General features: G+C 38.0%; 3 protein-coding genes across 3 annotated transcripts in view; all 3 read left to right on the top strand.

The window, feature by feature from the left end:
- The first annotated feature begins 6290 nt into the window (after positions 1 to 6290).
- On the top strand, positions 6291 to 9014 carry LOC101305894 (uncharacterized tRNA/rRNA methyltransferase slr1673-like). The gene is made up of 4 exons (XM_004289468.1): positions 6291 to 6541; positions 6945 to 7242; positions 7914 to 7964; positions 8473 to 9014. The coding sequence occupies exons 1-4, from the start codon at positions 6291 to 6293 to the stop codon at positions 8869 to 8871; spliced, it is 999 nt and encodes a 332-aa protein (XP_004289516.1). The 3' UTR covers positions 8872 to 9014.
- A 421-nt stretch (positions 9015 to 9435) lies between these two features.
- LOC101295171 (probable glycosyltransferase At5g03795-like) lies at positions 9436 to 12572 on the top strand. The gene is made up of 5 exons (XM_004288454.1): positions 9436 to 9975; positions 10428 to 10714; positions 10962 to 11194; positions 11905 to 12062; positions 12259 to 12572. Exons 1-5 carry the CDS (start codon positions 9484 to 9486, stop codon positions 12358 to 12360), a joined length of 1272 nt encoding a protein of 423 aa, XP_004288502.1. The 5' UTR covers positions 9436 to 9483; the 3' UTR covers positions 12361 to 12572.
- A 5557-nt stretch (positions 12573 to 18129) lies between these two features.
- Positions 18130 to 18942, top strand: part of LOC101306182 (probable 1-deoxy-D-xylulose-5-phosphate synthase 2, chloroplastic-like) — a 3620-nt gene continuing 2807 nt past the window's right edge. The window contains exons 1-3 of the mRNA XM_004289469.1: positions 18130 to 18225; positions 18451 to 18615; positions 18711 to 18875. Of these exons, the coding sequence (XP_004289517.1) occupies positions 18130 to 18225; positions 18451 to 18615; positions 18711 to 18875 (426 nt within the window). The remainder of the gene's footprint in view (positions 18226 to 18450; positions 18616 to 18710; positions 18876 to 18942) is intronic.

Raw genomic sequence — 18942 nt, forward strand, 5'->3', positions numbered from 1 at the left:
CCCTGCCTCGGCCGCTGCTGTCCACTCCGCTGCTTTCTTTTCATCCGATCAAGCATTCAAGTGTTTACGGTATGTTTATTTTACAACCGTAAAACTCTTTCAAGTTTAATAACCTCGGGGGAGATAAAGTGCTTTCTCCCCTTCATCTACTTCATTCTATGCTTAGGTCGGTGTATTTGCAGGTATCAAAAATCCCGAAATTTTATTCGCGGGGTCAAGAATGTGTTTGACTACTCTTGTTTCCTTATCCGGGTTGTGTATGATCAACCCCGACTTATCACCGGATTGTGTTTGATCAATCTGAGGCCTTTTCCGAATTGTGTTTGATCAATTCGCGGCTTTTCCGAATTGTGTATGATCAATCCGAAGGACAAACCATTAAAAGCATTGTTTGTGACCTCTATCGAGTCTCATAACAGCTTGATTTTATATGCAAGAGCAATATAACATTCTGCTCCTTTGAGTTTTGACGTACTTGATGCCTAAGGCGAATCTTCGCTTGGTATCTGTGGAACCTTTCATTGGAAAGTATTAAACTACATGTTTTGACCCCCAGGCTAACAAGCCTAGATGCCAAGATTTCACATCTCATGCGCTCAAAGTCTTTGACGCGCCACATCGACAAAAGCCTTCAATGACAATTTGTGTAAAAAGTAATGACCACAAAATACTGTGGAATGCACTCATGGAGCGTTTCTTGAAACGTTCATATAACTCTACTTGTTGAGTTATTAGTCAAGTGGATTGCTCACCACCTTAATTGACTACATATTGTCGATGATCTATTGTGGCATCATGATCCATAATCTTTAGCGGATTCGATCATTATCAAGTTCTCTAGGTCCTCTAAGTTGGTTTGGAATTACCAACGAGACTTGATTTTGATCTTACAATTACAAATGAGAATTGTATATACGCTAATGCGATAAATTTGGGATTATCCCCTAATGTGGGGACAACAATATGGGTCATGGCAAAGGTAGAAAAGAGGGGGAGGTGCCGCCGGCCCTAATGACGACACTCACGGTCTAGACACCAATTATATTTGTCAAAACTAGTCACGTCAGCTCATGACAATGCAACCGTTGTGGATCTTTGGATCACTGGTTCAAGATTGTCAAGCTCCTTCAAATTGTGAATGCATACAAAAAGGTACGGAAAATCAATATGAGGACAAGAACGTCATCCTCATGATCGTGAATTTCGAAGATTTGGATCTTGCTTTAGCTACCCCTGACTTTGACATCATTGGCTAGACATTGATTTTCTTTCCAAGCTATATGTAATAAGCTTTCGTCTATTTGAGATCTCGATGTACTCATATTAGCAATAATGAATGCCTTAAGAATTTTTTCGTAGTTATGAAACTATTCCCCTCTTATGGTTTGTATTGATTTACAAAAAAGATGTACATTCTTACATCGTCCTTAGAAACATGGCATATTGTGCCGATTTTGGTCCCTTCATTTGAAGGTGACTCATGGCACCGCATCCTCAATGAGGATCGCCCACGTGTTTTCGGTTAAGTTAAGTCTTCTACCCTATAGCGGATTTTCCATCATCAATTGTTCAACTAGGCTCATCCAAGGTCAGTGTGATGTCTTAGAATTGTCAGAAATTAAGGAGATAGTGGTTTCAAGTGTGCCTCGCACTACCGACCCTCCACGGACATGCCTGGTCATATTGACTTGGAGTTACCGAAAGATTTTGATTTTGGATCCCCTACGCTATTAAACCAATTGCCGTCTTGCAAAATACGTTGAAGACTTATCAAAACCGAAAAATTATCATCATGATCGAATCCTCTAGGTCCTCTGAGTTAGTTTTTGTCCATGTCAAGAAGCTTTTGCTAACTAGTCATGGAGTTTACGACGTTGGAACGACTGAAAGGACTTGATTTTGATCATACACGCGTCACTTTTGGCTAAGGCAACAACCTACACGCCACCTGCAAGCTTCACAGCTTCGCACGTGTCAATTCTGCGAAAAACAGCAATCTGTCCCTTCTGGACAGTCAAATTCGTTTGAGCTTTGTGAACAGCTCCAGACGAACCAGACAGTGAGCTTTATATCATTGGAAAGCTCTACGAGTCTAGTTTTCAGAACTTTTCGCGGTTCGTCCATATCTATTTCAACGAAGAAGTTATGGCTGTTTTAGTGCGCAAAGGTCATTCTGCGCGGAAATTTTTATGCACTCTCGGGATTGCAGCTTTTCGTAGCTTCTTTCAATCATTCTAAATGGTTCAAGTGGAACTATTTACTCTCTTATCTACTCCATTTTTGTAGATCTGTCTTATAGAGACATTGAGTGCCTCGCAGATAGTGGAACTATCCACAACATTCTAAGGAACCGGCAACTATCTCTGGATTTTGTGCCTTGTAAATCTTCTGTGACTATAATGATTGAATCATACCGGTCATTCAGGGACACGGTTTACCTTGAATCTTGATGCCTCATGGCGTCATGATCAACGTCACAGATGCTCTCTATACATTGAGAGGCAACCGAACCATGTTGAGCTTTAAAAACATTCATGCTAATAGTTTTCATTTGAAAACACATTGTGAGAATAAACAAGAATTCTTTTGTGTATACCTTCTCATGAATGCAGACTAAAATGCATCTTAGAGAAGTTTATGAGTCAATCTAGTCAACTGTATGTCACTATGATTCGAATATCGAATCACATGTTGTCGCCAAACATGATATTTGGGACATCGACTCATATAGGCTTTGGTTTGACCAAATTGGTCAACCTGGAAGAGATATAATGGTCCAAATTTTGAGAAATTCTCATGGACATCCATTCTTCCGCTCAAAACGAAGATATTCGAGATCTAGCTTCTCCATGAAGCATGATGGTGACGCCATGGTTGTAAATGGCGGCACCCGGGGGACATTGACGTCACCCGAACACGACTCCAACTTCCTGGAGGTCGTCCAATCAATTCCTCAAGCAATTGAGATGCACCGGCCTTCCCTCGATATCTCATTGGCCCCTTGCAATGCTCATTGCTCGTTTTGAAAGCCTATTCTTTAGCTAAATTAGGAGTGAGACCCTCCTACGCTAAATGACACAAAAGTGAACATTCCATTCTTACATCAAATTATGTAGATAGATACAACCAACTTGCAGACACCTTTTTATGTTTTATGGTGTTGGTTGAAGTGTTAACACACTGGTCACGTATTACACTATTTTCTACTGTTTATGCTGCTTATACTTCTACGGGTTCACTACCCATTCTTTAAAGAAGTTTATCGGGATGTAAGTTGAAGTGTCATGTACCCCATGTTCACATGCAATACGGTCTCATCGAGGCTACGACCAAGCAACTTTAGCTTGTCGCTCGAACATTATTGATGCGCATTGATATTTCTATTGTGTCTTGGGGCTATGCAATATTTGCATGCAACTTTGCTATTCATCTACGACCCACCATCATTGAATATTTTTGTACTACAGCTCGTGACTGTGTAACAGGATTACAATCCTTGAGCTCAAACAAGATTGAAACGGATCTCCAATCTTTGAGCTCGGCTAGATGTTATTTCTAGGTGCAAAATCGTAATGTCACGGCGTAAAATGATGGGTCATTTGAGATGAATAAGTTTAAGTTGAATATAAACCTCCACCTATAATCCGCTTATGTAGAAACTTTGTCAGGCGATCTCATTCACCGCTAAATTGCGGATTGTCACTTTGATGAGACAATATTCCCGCCGTTAGGGGGAGATAAGAACACAAATGTTCAAGTGGAACGACGTGAATTGTCGTGGTTTGTCCCCACTAAGTTTCATCTTGATCTCAAATGCTTAAAGTGTTAAAGTGACGAGATCATATGCTGCAAATATGTCTACAATGATTGATGTCCTATCAAGAGGACATGACGCGACCAAAATGAGTTGGTCTTGATGCCATCACCATAGATGGTGATATAGTGACGCCATATAGTGGCAAAATTGGTGTCACAAGGCCGTGTGGCTCCCCAAAAAGAGGGAGACCTTTAGGTTCGAAACTTTCTCGCACTAGGAAGAAAGCGAGTTTGGCACAACCTGATCCATTGATCAATCCGTCTCATGAAGTCTGAATTGTGATTATCGTTGGGGGACGCCTCAATGTCAAAGCCAATCCATATAGAGATCTCTACAAGTATTATACTAGTGTACATGAGGGCGTGGGATAATGAGTCTACTATCGAACCACCCTTCATTGATGGATATCAACTTAGTTGATTGGCCTAATGGAAAGATGCGATCCAGCATTAACAAAGAGATAGGTCCTTGGGCAGGTGATGCCGACACCGCAAGCTAAACCCTATCAACTATACCTTTGTTAGATAGCGTAGTGAGAACAAGAGCTTAGACTCACCTTATGGCGCAAGGTCTCTCACTAACACGCACTGAGATCGACTATGATGAGATATGCTCTCGTAATGGATGTCATTGAACTCCACTACTTTGTCAGTTTGGTAGTTTCTGAATAATTGAACATGCAGCCTATGAATGTGGTCATAATAACATCTCTGTGGGATCAGAGATATACATAAAGGTCTTAAACGGACTTCATTCATCCGAATCAAGTGGCTCCAAACCACAAGAGCATGCGTTTGCTAAATGTATTGAAACTCACATAGACTCTACTTGATTGGGAAGAGATATGATGAATTATGCCTTTGCGTGTTCATTCCGGATTTACATGGACTCTTGATGGATCAAGAGATGCCAATATGTATCAACATCCGAAGAAATAGATCTTGGGAAGACACGGTCTCGATAAGGCACTCAATGACTGTATTGATGATGATTTTCCATCAATCGGCTTAGGCACTCTATAACTAGTGAGGCCTACATATACTCCCATGATTAGTCAAAGTCTTTGCTCTAAAGAGAGATCTGTTGTTTTGTCTAAAGCAAGATGACAAATATGTGTTGAGAGATGGAGCTCCCATCTAAGTACAATAAGATGCATCAATGTACTCAACACAATACGAAAGACTCGACATCTCATTCGCTATGAAAAGTTGTAAAGCTAAGTGTACCTATGCGCCCACGCAACGCCAATGTAATGGCAGTAACTCCTTTTTCAATACTTAATGGTATGAAAGGTTGAGGCTTATATTATCCCTACATAAGAAAGACACATCAAAAGCGAAATCAGAATCTGCCAAGTTTTATATGTCAATTTCCACGGGACCTACAGGAAATCTCACTCACTGAAAAATGGTGAAATTGGTACCATTGGAAAGGTCTATGCGTCTACTTTCCAGGGACACCAACCATTTGATCATACCTATCATATTGAGTGAGTTATGACCGTTTTCATAAAGTAGGACGAATCTGTCAGAATCTGATTTTGGCAAAACAGTCAACTTCGACGGGACTTTATGAATAGCTCCTGACGAACCAAAACGTATGTAATATACGGTTGGAAAGCTAAATGAGTCTAGTTTCCAAAACTGTTTACGGTTCGTTCATATGTATTTCCTAGAGGAAGTTACGACTGTTCTAGTAATTGAAGGTCATGCTATGTGGAAATCTAATTTCCTACACGAACTTATGTCTTGAGTTCACAAGCGGCCTTCTCCTCAAGATCTAAGTGTAAAAGATTATTTGAGGACAATACGACATGATTTAGTTAATCATTGCCTAATGTCACATTTGAAGACATGTTAAAGAGCATTGACATGCTAAGTTGTTGAAACTTCCATGATTAGTAAAAATCAGGAAGAGCCCTATGATTGATGTGAAGATCAGGGGGAGGTGCAAATTTCAGGGAGAGTCTGGCACATACATACATGTCACTATCAAATGTGAAGGGTGCGTTGTACTCTTTTTTCTCCTACGATCAAGGTTCAGTTTTTCTCCCACAGGGTTTTTGTAACTTGACGAGATTTTTGATGAGGTAACAGATCAGCACCATCGGCATATCAGCGTGCGGCACAAGGGGGAGTGTTCTAGGATATTCTGTATCTTTCTAGATTTTTTTTATGTGTATCTTGGCCTTATGCCAATAGGATATGTAGTTAGATTAGATCTATGTATTCATATCCTTATCATATTGGTATTGTGTAATTCCCTATATAAAGGACTCCTGTCAATGAATAAGATGATGATTCTCTTACTATCTCTTTGTATATACACTTTATACTACATCAAGTATATAATTCTGGATGCAATATTGTACTATTTTTAACGGTTTTTTTGTAATTATTATCTAATTTTGATAATAAAAGAGGCTTAGATGAGGCCCTTTCAGTTCAAAAATTTTAGTAGTGGCAAATAGAAAATGCAATGCACAAATATCATCCCAGTGCCCACAATTCACCCCAAAAAGCTCAAACTTAGGAATTCAAACTCACAACTATCAGTTACTCATCCTCAGAGCAACTTTGAAGTTCAGCTTCCTCTGCCTTCCCATGTCAAATTCATAAGCAGCACTTCAAACCCATTTGTGAAACACTGCCACAAGCTTCGCCAGTCTTCTTCTTATCGCCACTCTCACGGTTCAGTTCTAGTTGTGGGTGCCACACCCATCAGGTTTCATGTCTACCCTTCTCTTATTTTCACTTCAGTTTATCTGGGTAAATTGTAATAATCAGATAGCTTGCTCAAAACTCACATGGGTATCTGTAATTTTTGTTTTCCCGTTTAGTTTCAAAGACATGGAGGAACCAAGATTGAAATGTGGGCTTTTTCGTTATTGGGTTTATGAGGAATTTAGAACTTTGTAACAAAATGCTCAATTTTATTGTGCTGATGGAAATACTATTGTTCCATTGGCATAGATGAAAGTTTCAGTTTTTAATGCTCTGTGAATCTATATTTATATGTTTGTGTTTCTTGTTGAAGTCCCCATTTTGGTTTTGTTCTCCGTTATTCTGTCATATATGTGAAGATAGTTAGATAGATGAAATGTGTTGATGAAGTTTCTTACTTTCAGGGAAATATGCGAGTTTCAGAAGTCATTGCTAGAGAAAACTGTTATGATGGATTGTTTGCTTCTACCGGATAATTGTGAGATTCCCGAATGGATTGATGATTTATCTGTTCGTATTGTGCAAGTGAGCTCTGCGGTGATTAAAAAGGTTTCCGGGATGCAATCAACTGAATCTATAGAAGCAATGGCTGTAATGAGAATACCTACGAGTTTTTCAGATATCAATGCTGATGCAAAGGAGGCAAACTGTAGGGCTTGGTTCCCATCTCCACATCGAGTTCTGGTCCTTGACGGTGTTCAGGTGATTCTCACTGACCTGAGATAATATACTGTTCACCTTTTGAAGCGTTTTAGTTGTGCACGTGTACTTTGAAAGATGGCACCGGGTTCCTTTGCACCGTATGATGGCTTGTCTTGCCTTTGCACCGTATGATGTCTTGCATTGCCAAAAAGTTGGTGATATGGCTACTAATTGAGTGTTATGTTTGGTAAAGCTTTCCTAGTGTCAAAGTAACACTCCTGAAAATGATGATTTCTGTGAGATTATTCCCTTCTTTTGAAACATAAATGGTCCAGAATATAGAAAAGGATTTAAGAGTGACTTCTCCTACTTTGGTGTTGAATCAAAGTTCCCTACTGGTTTGGCATCTGCAATAATTTTTTTCTTCTTCATGTTATTGTAAAATGAAAACCCAGCATCATGTTTGTATTTGGCTTTGTTCTGACTTCTGAAATCCAGCATCATTCACACTGTTTCTTTGTAAAGAGTTATATTAATTGCTGAGAATGTAGTAACTTTTAGCCCCCCCCCCCCCCTATCCCTTCTGCTAGATTTACTTTTGTAATCTGAAAGTACAGATTTGATGTTTAAATTCATAATGCTGCTTTCTGAAGGTTGTAGTTTCAGATTTTTGGTTTCAGGAACTGTTAAGACTTTTGTATAAATCATTAATAAAAGGTCATTGACTGCAGGATCCGGGTAATCTTGGTACACTGCTCAGATCAGCTACAGCTTTTGGATGGGTAAGGAATATGTTTCCAACCTCAGATTATCTTTCTTCTTTCCCGATTGTTATTACTTTCTTTTGAGGTTCTGATATTCTTTCTTTTTCCAACTTTTCATATGTATGAGCTTATTTGCATGTTATTCCTAATACGAATCTCCATTTCCATTACTTGCAAACATTTACTAAATTGTAGCCATCATCACTGGTCAAAGTGAGTGAGCTTCGTGTTTTTTCCCAACCTCATCCTCAATGGATACATACTTGAGCCCTTGCTCATTGATGTTCACAGTCATTAGCGTAGAAAGAATACATTCAAGTAAATTCGGCTGATCATGCATTGTGCCTTGGGAAAGATTGTGAAAGGTTGATTGGCCAAAGTAGATTTCTGGTGTCAAATATTCTTAGCTTCTGCCACTGGTTCATTCCATTTTATGATGCCTTCTAATGTACATTATTGCCCCATCTTTTGTGCTATGAGAATCCATCCTGACTTGTGTTCTAAAAGAGGCATCTACTTTCAACAGAATGGTGCTTTTCTTCTTCCGGGGTGCTGTGACCCATTCAATGAAAAAGCACTCCGAGCTAGCCGAGGAGCCTCGTTCCAGCTCCCTATTGTTTCTGGCACTTGGAATCATCTTGAATCCCTCATAACTGAATTCCAAATAAAGATGCTAGCCGGCCATCCAGAGACAGATAAATACTCGAAGCCGTTTCACCTTTCTCAAAAACTTGCAGATTCTCTTGCAAAGCTGCCACTCAGCTTGGTTTTGGGTAGCGAAGGAAGTGGTTTGTCTGAGCAATCTCGACGGCATTGTGAGCTTGTAACCATTCCAATGGCAGGAGAGTTTGAGTCACTTAATGTTTCAGTTGCTGGTGGGATCTTCTTGTATATGTTACAGCCTCAAAACCATAAATCATTATGATCCTTTACACCTCTGCAATTTACGCTGGTTCTTCTTTCTTTCTGTTTCCATAGTCTAGATTCTGAGTTATAGCAAAGAAGTGGTTCCTCTTTCTTTTTTTCTTTTATTTGATACATAAGGGACCTAAGCGGCCCAAACAAAAAAGTGGTTCCTCTTTCTTTGAGTTAAAGCCTTATTTATTTTCAGACCAAAATTGTCCTAATCTGAACGGCAAAATCTTGCCAATGGCATCGCAACTAAGCCTGGATATGAACATTGACCGGACGAGTATGCTACTAACTCCGTCTTATTTATTTTCAGACCAAAATTATCCTAATCTAAACGGCAAAATCTTGCCAATGGCATCGCAACTAAGCCTGGATATGAACACTGATCGGACGAGTATGTTACTAACTTAATACTGACCGGGTAAGTATCAGTAACTTGCTAACGTAACCGATATGAGTCATGTGACTTTTATTTCCGATTTTTTTTTAAAAGGTCAAAAAACCTATTTTACAAGTGCAAAAAGTAACCAAAAATTATGAGAAAAATAAAAATGACTCGAACTTTAAAGCTGCCCAAAATCGAAGCAAGCAGCGAAGCTTCATCACAGTCCACACAGCCCCCCCAATGAGTTTGGGCAAGCTGTCACCGGCACCGCCGTCGTCACCGATGTTCTCCTTACGAGGATCTCTCATAACTCTCGCCTTCTTCACCTTACTCTCCCTCGCCTACTTCTCCGTCAACTTCTCCGTCTCCTCCGCACCTCCCCCTCCCGTCTCCGCCACCGTCAACAACGCCGTCAGGCAGCAAACCGCTCCCGGTGACCTGAATCAGTTGCCGGAGGAGAATGAGAACGAGAACGAGGAGTTTTCAGACATTTACCACTCGCCGGAGGTGTTCCGGTTGAACTACGCCGAAATGGAGCGGAAATTCAAGGTGTATATATACCCCGACGGCGATCCGAAGACGTTTTACCAGACGCCGAGGAAGCTCACCGGAAAATATTCCAGTGAGGGATATTTCTTTCAGAATATTAGAGAGGGGAGGTTTCGGACTGAGGATCCGGATCAGGCTCACCTCTTCTTCATTCCTATCTCCTGCCACAAGATGCGAGGCAAGGTAATGGTGCTTATCTGGTTGTTAGAGTTTGTTTTGATTTGTGTTTTCGATTTCGGAGAGGAGTGTGAGTGTGATTTGTTGTTTTATTGATGCGGATATGTGTGTGGTTAAGTGCATTAGTGATTGAATTAACTCAGGAGTTGTTAGAGAATGCGAATATGGGAGTTGTATTGATAGCTTAACCGATCAAAGTGTCTGTTTAGCAATTCGGTTGCTGATTTCGGATCGTTTGTGTTAGTTTAAGTTGAAGTATTTGCTGATTCATTGATTGATTTGGTTTGATTGCCAATGAACTTGCGATTTTCTCACTGTGAGTTACTAAGTTTGCTTGACCGTGGAATGGGAGTGGCAATGCGTAGAGTTGGATACAGTAGGTGCTAATAAGTTGTATCTGAAATGCTTTGTGATTGGATCTGATTGGTAGATGTTGTTGGTTTACGATGATTGTGCAGGGTACTTCGTATGAGAATATGACCATAATTGTTCAGAACTATGTGGAGAGCTTGATAGCCAAGTATCCGTACTGGAACAGGACTTTGGGTGCAGATCACTTCTTTGTGACCTGTCATGATGTTGGTGTGAGGGCAACTGAAGGACTTCCGCTTCTTGTAAAGAATTCTATTAGAGTTGTCTGCTCCCCTAGCTACGATGTTGGCTTCATTCCACATAAGGATGTTGCTCTTCCTCAAGTCCTGCAACCGTTTGCTCTTCCAGCTGGAGGAAATGATGTCGAGAACAGGTAAGATTGAAGGCTACGAGCATAGCGCGCGCACACACACACACACTTACTGTTATATATCTATATTGGAAAGTAATCACTTATTGCCTAATACATGCAATATGTTCCATACATCATGCTTATGTTTTGAATTATACGTTAAGACTTAGGCTCATGTGGAAGGTAATCATGTGTTCATTGCTATTGGATCAAGCCTAATTGAGTTTAAGTTCAATGCTGAAAAATTGACAGGAGCTGTGTTTTGCAGGACAACACTTGGTTTTTGGGCTGGTCATCGGAATTCAAAGATTAGAGTTATACTGGCACGAGTTTGGGAGAATGACACAGAACTTTACATCTTGAACAACAGAATAAGTAGGGCAGAAGGGAATTTGTTATATCAAAAGAAGTTCTATACTACCAAGTTCTGCATATGCCCTGGTGGTTCCCAGGTTAACAGTGCTCGCCCAACGGACTCAATCCATTATGGCTGTATTCCTGGTAAGATTTTCAAATCTTGATTTAAATTTTAATCAAAGTTATGCAATAATCTAATTTTCCATCCTTGCTTGATTGGTAAACATCAGTTGTCAAAGCATATGACTATTGTTTTGAATTTTGAAAGAAGGAAGAAAATTGTGGAAGATACTTCTCTCCATGCTTTGGAAATCAGAAATAGCTTGACCCTAAAGAATCTTTTCCAACTATGAGAATATGACCGTTTTCTTTCCAATTGTTTCTTCGGTTAGAATTTTATTCAGGTATATTGATAAGACTCATTATATGTTTCAGCAATGTCTTTCTCTCTCCAACTTTTTGCTTTTCTTTTATCTGTTTTAATTTTTTGAACAGATAAATCCCCTTAGATAGGATTAGGAATTGTCTAGTGGTCTTCATTTTATATTTGATGGGTATATGCATCAATTCTATGTATGCTTTAATGGCACTCTAGTCATCAAAGCTGTTTTTTGTATATGGTGTACGCCTCAAGTCTGTGTTTTCTGTAATTCCATTCTACTGATCATTATTCTTCGCAATAAAATGGTTTTGAGGTGCAGTTGCACCTTTCTGTTAGGAGTTTACACATTGACAGAAATATGAGGGGAGTCTTGGTGCAATTTCCTATCTGATCTGTTCTTTTTTAGCTTCAGATTTGATGTATACTAAAGTTCCTTGTGTTGTTTGCATCTCTTTGGTTTGATTTCTTGCAGTAATATTATCAAATTACTATGACCTGCCGTTCAATGACATTCTTGACTGGCGAAAATTTGCTGTCATACTTACGGAGAAGGATGTGTTTCAGCTTAAACATATACTCAAGGCCATACCCTATTCAGATTTTTTAACACTTCACAAAAACTTGGTGAAGGTAAATTACTATCTTCTGCAATTGAAAATTCTACGTTATACATCCTCAATCTTTTATAAGCACTATATGGTGTGTATGTTGGTGTCTTTTTATAAGCATGTTCCTTTCAGCATTACTGTGTAATTATGCCAAAAGTAGAAAATGTTGGAGCAAATTGTAATCTAGAATTTGATCATATGGCTTTGTGTTCTAACAGGTCCAGAAACACTTCCAGTGGAATTCACCGCCCATCAAATATGATGCATTCCACATGGTAATGTATGATCTTTGGTTGCGCCACCATGTTATCAAATACTGATGGTGGTGGTTACTTTTTGTACACTTTTCTGGCATGCAAACCAAAGTCTTGTAAATCATCAGATACTATAGTCTCATCCTTCAGGACCTTTTAGGGAGGAAAGTAAAAGGTACAGGTAACCAAAAGATTTTATTATTCGTTCGTTCTTTGTATTGGGAAAATTCCCTCTTTTGTAGCCTGCTACTATTCTGTAGTTCCTTTTTGTAATAGAGACAAAAATTATTCTTCGATATTGGATCGAGTATTACCACGATTTGCCTCTCGTATTGCAGTTTGGATACAATTAGGGTCAAACAAATTGCACTTTTCGGATGAGTTGACCATACTGGAGAACGACTTGTACTGAGAAATATCTTGGCAATATTTACATTGTGAATTTATGATTACTGAATAAGCAACTTTCTGTTATTCCAAGTGAAAGATGGCATTGAATCCACCTGAAGCATATATGAGTGGGATCTCACTATTTATCCTGCCCTTCGTTCATAACTTGGCACCATATGAAAGGTGAAAAGACCGGTGATACAGCATTCTGTTGCAAGCGAGGGATCAGATTAGAACATTCCTTACCATGAAGTCCAGAAGTATTGTTTCCTAACTGCCTGCCCACATCTAGCAGGCCATCCCAGATAACTAGTAAGCATGCAGTATTGCTTCCTAAGGATGAGCTATATCAAGTTATTATCAACGTAATCACGCACCTAACTAGTGTATCTTGCATCCATCTTAGCTCCACGCGTCCTCTGATCCGCTTTTAGAAAATTTGACTTTCTTTCTTTAAATAAGAACCGCACTATCTATTTTATCTTTGAAAGATATGATGGATATAAATTTAGAATCGTACGTCAATAGACGAGAAGAAGATCCCGACATTGCGAAGTCTGAGTCCTAAAAGTCGAGCTGGTTGTTAGTGTATGTAAGCATGACCTTGTAATGTGAATTTCTTTTAGAAAATCCAGTTTTGTCTGCTATAACTTGTGCATCTCGCTTCCATGAACTCAAAGATTCCTCTCAATCCAAATTTGTTCAAACTATGCATACGTTGTACATTGTACAGAGACTACTATTTTACTACAAATGGACACTATATATTATACACAAGACACGTATGGAAGGATGAGAAATAAACCCCCTAATATATATTAGGCTAAGCCCTGACACCTAAATACTGCCAAAAATAATTTGAAAGTGATAGCTCTACGTTTGTGCATTTCATGATAGAACAAGAGTTTGGAAATGTTTATAACATGGTAGATAGACTGCCATTGTTTATATGCTATAGGGTATTTTAAAACTTAGATAGATTTGCTCCATTTAGGTTTGAAAATCTTGTGACTCAATATGTTTTTGTTTCCAATACTTTATCTGCAACTGCTAATTTGTTTCCTGTACTCTATAAGCTCATTAAGCTGGATTCAGTCGATCTATATTTTTGTTCTTCCTTTGGAGATATAATATGTTACATACACCTGTTAAAAATTGCTATTGCTTAAAAATTACATGTTTTTGTTTTTATTTTCCTTTTTTTGACCTAGTTTGATGATTGAACCGGATATAATTAAGCGTTGTGCTTAAGTACTGCTTATGCTTTCTAGTTTCTACAACCTCTTGGGTTTGTATTCTTGTTGTTCTCTGTCTATTACTCTCCTATTTCTTTCCATAAAACAAGCGTCATAAAACCTTCATGAACCATTGGTTAATTAGTCCAACTTTCTAAGCAACTAACGGCAAAAACGTGGTAAAGCTGAGACAGCAATTGCTTGGCTAGTAGGCAAGTGTTTGTTTTTCTGAGATCTCTATACCAATAGGAGCAGAGAGCGTGCGCATCAGTTTAACTCGATGTGTTAGGGTTAGGGTTTCGGTTATGGTATCTGTCTTTTGCTGAGATATGGTGCAGAAGTATCTCTCTTGGATCAGAAGAGAAGGAAGTTATTAAGCAGAAAACAAAATGATGCGTATTATTGAAGTATCTGAAAACCAGTAGAGAAGTTGGGAGAAACGACAGATCGATCGTCGTAGAGAGAAGAAGGATCGGATCGGAGATGCTGGATGGTTATCCACGTTTTATGCCCGTAGCTAGCTCGTTGTCAACATGTAATTAATGTGAGGTTTACGGTTTACCAATAAATCGATCTGAATAGTTCCAAAGAAAGCAATCATAGACCGACTCTATAATACAAATTTACAAAACGACAGAAATAACGAATTGTAAACATCCATCGTGATCATGAACATCCTGAGGCCAAACAGTGAAACAGTGACCGAGTTAGGCACAAGCAGAAGCAAGCTCTCTCTGGTCCATGTATAGTGTTTCTTTCTTTAGAAATCTTTTGTCTTACGTAATTACAATATCCGAACCTCCCCAACACTGTTACTAAAAGAAGTTACCAAATATTATACCAACATATTGTTGTAATTAATGATTATTATTAGTATGAGAGAACAGTATAGCAACAATTTGGTTAAGGGAATGATGTTGCGCTGACAGAGAGTGCTTTGTGCTAATATCAGTATATATATATCACCAAGCAGAGTTTAAGAGATACGTATATTGAGAATAGATGCTATACGAAGAATATATGCTAGCAACTTTTCCTACTAAATTCTCTCAATGTTTATCTCTCAAACAGTAAATTAATTCCAAGTTCACTGTTGTTATAATAACCCATCATAGTACCTTTCATTTTTCGTAGTGAAAGCATTTTTCTCTGTTGTTTTGCAGCCGTATGCTTTGCTGATCGAACTGCATTGCTATATAAATATTGTTTTCAATCTGTATTTCCTTGTTCTCCCATCTCTTTCTTTCTGCTGTGATACAGGTCATAATGTACATATATTTCTGTATATAAGAAGTATCGCTTGAAGGAAATCAAGGCACATATAAATTTACCAATGCCGATTCCCAGTTGTTGTTCAATTCTTACATACACACACACACGTACGTATAATTTATATCTGGCTGTAAACTATTAGACTGGCTGGGAAACATAAAACTTCAATTTTATATTGCCTCACAATTCAGAAACCCAGAACGAAGAATATATTGAGAAGAATACAAAAGTAAAATTTTAAGTGGGTTTGCCTAAATAATTAGTTTTGGAGGAACATTATAGAATATAGATACAAGGGCCGGTGCAAAAAGAGACAAAACCTTCACTTGTTAGTATCTGCCTATAAACACCGGCTTGTTGATGCTCTTATTATTAGGACAAATTCAACAAAATATACTGTGGTTTAATCCTCTAATTGGGTTTATATACGAGTTGTTAAAACTCATTTTTATTTTTTATGACGAGTTGTCAAAACTCATTGAGACATTGAGTATGATCACTCAGTATTGTTTCATGAATATAACAGTTGTCACTTTACCGGAAACAAACTACATTTCAATGAAAAAAGGTCTAGAAAAAAAATCTTCACATGTGTTTTGTGTTCGGTCTCGTTTCACATTTTATCTCTCTATCGCGTTATAAGCTAGTAAACATCTCATTATTGGCACAATATGAGAGAAATGATTTACATATATTCTAAGAGATTCACGTAATTTTAAGAAGCGATCGAAACATAAGTAGAGTCCAAAAATTAAAACGAATAATTACACACTCCCATTACATCACGCAAACAAAAAAAACAAGATGAGATATCTACCTAGTTGTATCTTGGGATCGACCTATTCTTGACTCTGCATTAGCTCAATAAGAAATTGAGAAGTATACTGAAAAAAAAAAGGAGAGACCTCTTAAACCAATTGAACCTATTGAAACCTAGCACCACAAAACCAAAAACATACAGCAGCCCCCACTTGCCCCTTTCTAAGTCCGCCATTGCATGATCGATCATCTGTTGTAGCTCTAAAGATGATTCAATTTTGACTAGAAGTAGTCGCCAAATGATACTTGGACTATATTATTGAATGGATGCCTGGACTTAATTTTGTACTGTTTATATAGTTCAAGATTCTTTCCCTCAAGGTCTTCGAAGAAGAGTATCAAGTCATTGAAAGAACTCTCATTAACCTTAGCTAGCTAGCTAGTACAATATGTATGGGTCATTTAGTAATATAAATTAGCCCTGCAAATTTCTGAAACATAACCACGAGCAAGTCATTCGAAACTCAGATAATTATTAATAAGAAGTCTAATGTCTTACGGGTCTTTTTGTCTACACTGTGCAGTAGAATAGTATTATGGTCATTATATAAAAATAAATTATGATGCTCAGTAAATCACCATTAGCATATCACTTACTTAAACTCATTTTATTAGACATCAAATATGATTTGTCACATAATTTAATAAAAGTTTATGATTCGTAAATGAATATATGTCACATTAAACAGGGGCGGAGCCAGGATTTGAAATCTTGGGGGGTTGACATTTACCACAAGAGAGTATAGAGAATAATAATTATAATTAACAAGTTTTGCGTACCTTATTAACTCGATCTATAAAATAAAACAATTGAATAAATTAGCCATTAATAGCAATTAATTACAAAATATTATGATTCGAAGCAACATTATTTACGTATTTCTTTCTATAAATTAGGTCTAATTAGTACATATGAAGTGTTATTAGTTACTAAATTTTTCTCTTTAATTGCTCTTACTTGTTTTGATCGTTTGATTAGGGCAGTTTAGTGATTGAATTAACACTAAATATCAGCATATAGATGAGATTCTATAGCAATTATGGAAAGATGAATCAATGTTGGCAGGGGTCTGGACCCCTTCAAGCCTGAAGGTAGTTCCGCCCTTGACATTAAACATGCTTCAAATTATCAAACACCAAATTTTTTTTCGATAGGAATAATCATGGTACATTTGCACTAGCCTTCTTTGACCTTTGATTGAATGCACCAATATCAAGATTATGAAAACTACAACTAGTTTATTATAAATCGAACTCACAACCTCCTATGTCACTAGACTAAATGGTACGTACCAGACTTCTTTTTTTCTTACGTAGTAACTTTTGTTTTTGGTAACATGTGTGTTATGTCAAAATCTGAAAGGTTAAGTGTGAATTAGAAAATGGGTATTGCAGAACTCCCATAAATCTAACAATAAATAATTTCTCACATGTGTAAGATTTTCTTAAGAAAATTTTGTTTTAGATTCCTTTAACCTGGGTCCTATGCAAACCTCACAAATTAACTACCCGAAATGCTCAAACAAACATTAGTTTTTGTCTACCAAGTTAGGTGAATTTTCAATTTTTCCATATTTGATGTTTCATTATTAGGAATATGTAATCATATCCAACAGATTAGATTCAACTCTTCTAAAAAAAAAAAACACAGATTAGATTTTAGGATTTTCATCCAACTTCTCTAATGGCATCTAACTTCTCTCCAAAATTATTGGCAGAAGAACAAACAGACATCCTATTTCCAGAGAATTCAAGGTCTTCATCCATAAAAACAACAATAATAACACTACCATATGCATATGAATCAATAATCATATGCTAGCTCATGGATATCTGTATCATTTTTTTTATTTTTTATAATAAGAATATTTAGGGGAAAAAAATCCATTATCCCGCTTCCTAGGAGAGGTGCATTTAACTGAGTGGTAAAATGAATATATCCCTCATAAATACGTAAATACAGAATATGGAAATGTCCCGTATTCTTGGCCACGTAGGTTTCCTCTTTCTGTGTACTAGGCCAACTATATAAACTTGTTACTTGTCCCTCTCTTTAGAATGCTCAACAGGTCACACCCTTCTTCCCTTCTCCTCTGTCTCCACCTAGATTCCATGAGCCATGGCAGTCTCTGGTACATTGATCAGACCAAATCAGTACTTCTCTTCATGTGTCAATACTCCAAGTCCAAGATTTAATCCCAGTTGTAGAAAACAGGTTCGGGAATACTTACATGTCCATGACTTCCTTTCTGTTTTCTGTTCTTGCAAATGAACTCCATGATCTCTAGTTACTTGTGCTATTCTGAAAGCCAAGGAAGATGCTTCTCATTTTTCTTGGCTTTTGTGATTGATTCTTGAGTTTTCTGTTCTGATATGGGGTCTTGTTCAAGAACCGTGTTTTGCTGATGTTTTCAATGACTGTTTTGATTCTCTGTGGCAGTTCTGTTTGAAGGCTTCAGCTGGGAACACAGACGGCGAGGAGCGCAAATTAACAAGAAAGGAGAAAGATGGAGGATGGAAGATCGAGTACACTGCAGAAAAGCCAGCCACCCCATTGCTGGACACAATCAATTATCCAGCTCACATGAAAAATCTATCAACACAGGTAGATACAGGCAACAAGTTTTGTGTGTCGTTACTCCTTCCTTGTTTCATTCCTTTATGTTGTTACTCATATTTAATCGAACCATTATTCTTCAGGATCTCAAACAACTAGCAGCAGAGCTCAGAATGGACATTGTTCACAGTGTTTCACAGACAGGTGGGCATCTCAGTTCCAGCTTGGGTGTGGTGGAGCTATCTGTGGCACTGCATCACGTGTTCAGCACCCCTGATGATAAAATCATATGGGATGTTGGTCATCAGGTACACAAAAAAATTAAAAAAATCATTTTCTGGTTTGATTGAGAAGAACTGATACTGGTTTTTTTTG

Source organism: Fragaria vesca, linkage group LG1 (genome assembly GCF_000184155.1).
Source record: "Fragaria vesca subsp. vesca linkage group LG1, FraVesHawaii_1.0, whole genome shotgun sequence".
NCBI lineage: Eukaryota > Viridiplantae > Streptophyta > Magnoliopsida > Rosales > Rosaceae > Fragaria > Fragaria vesca.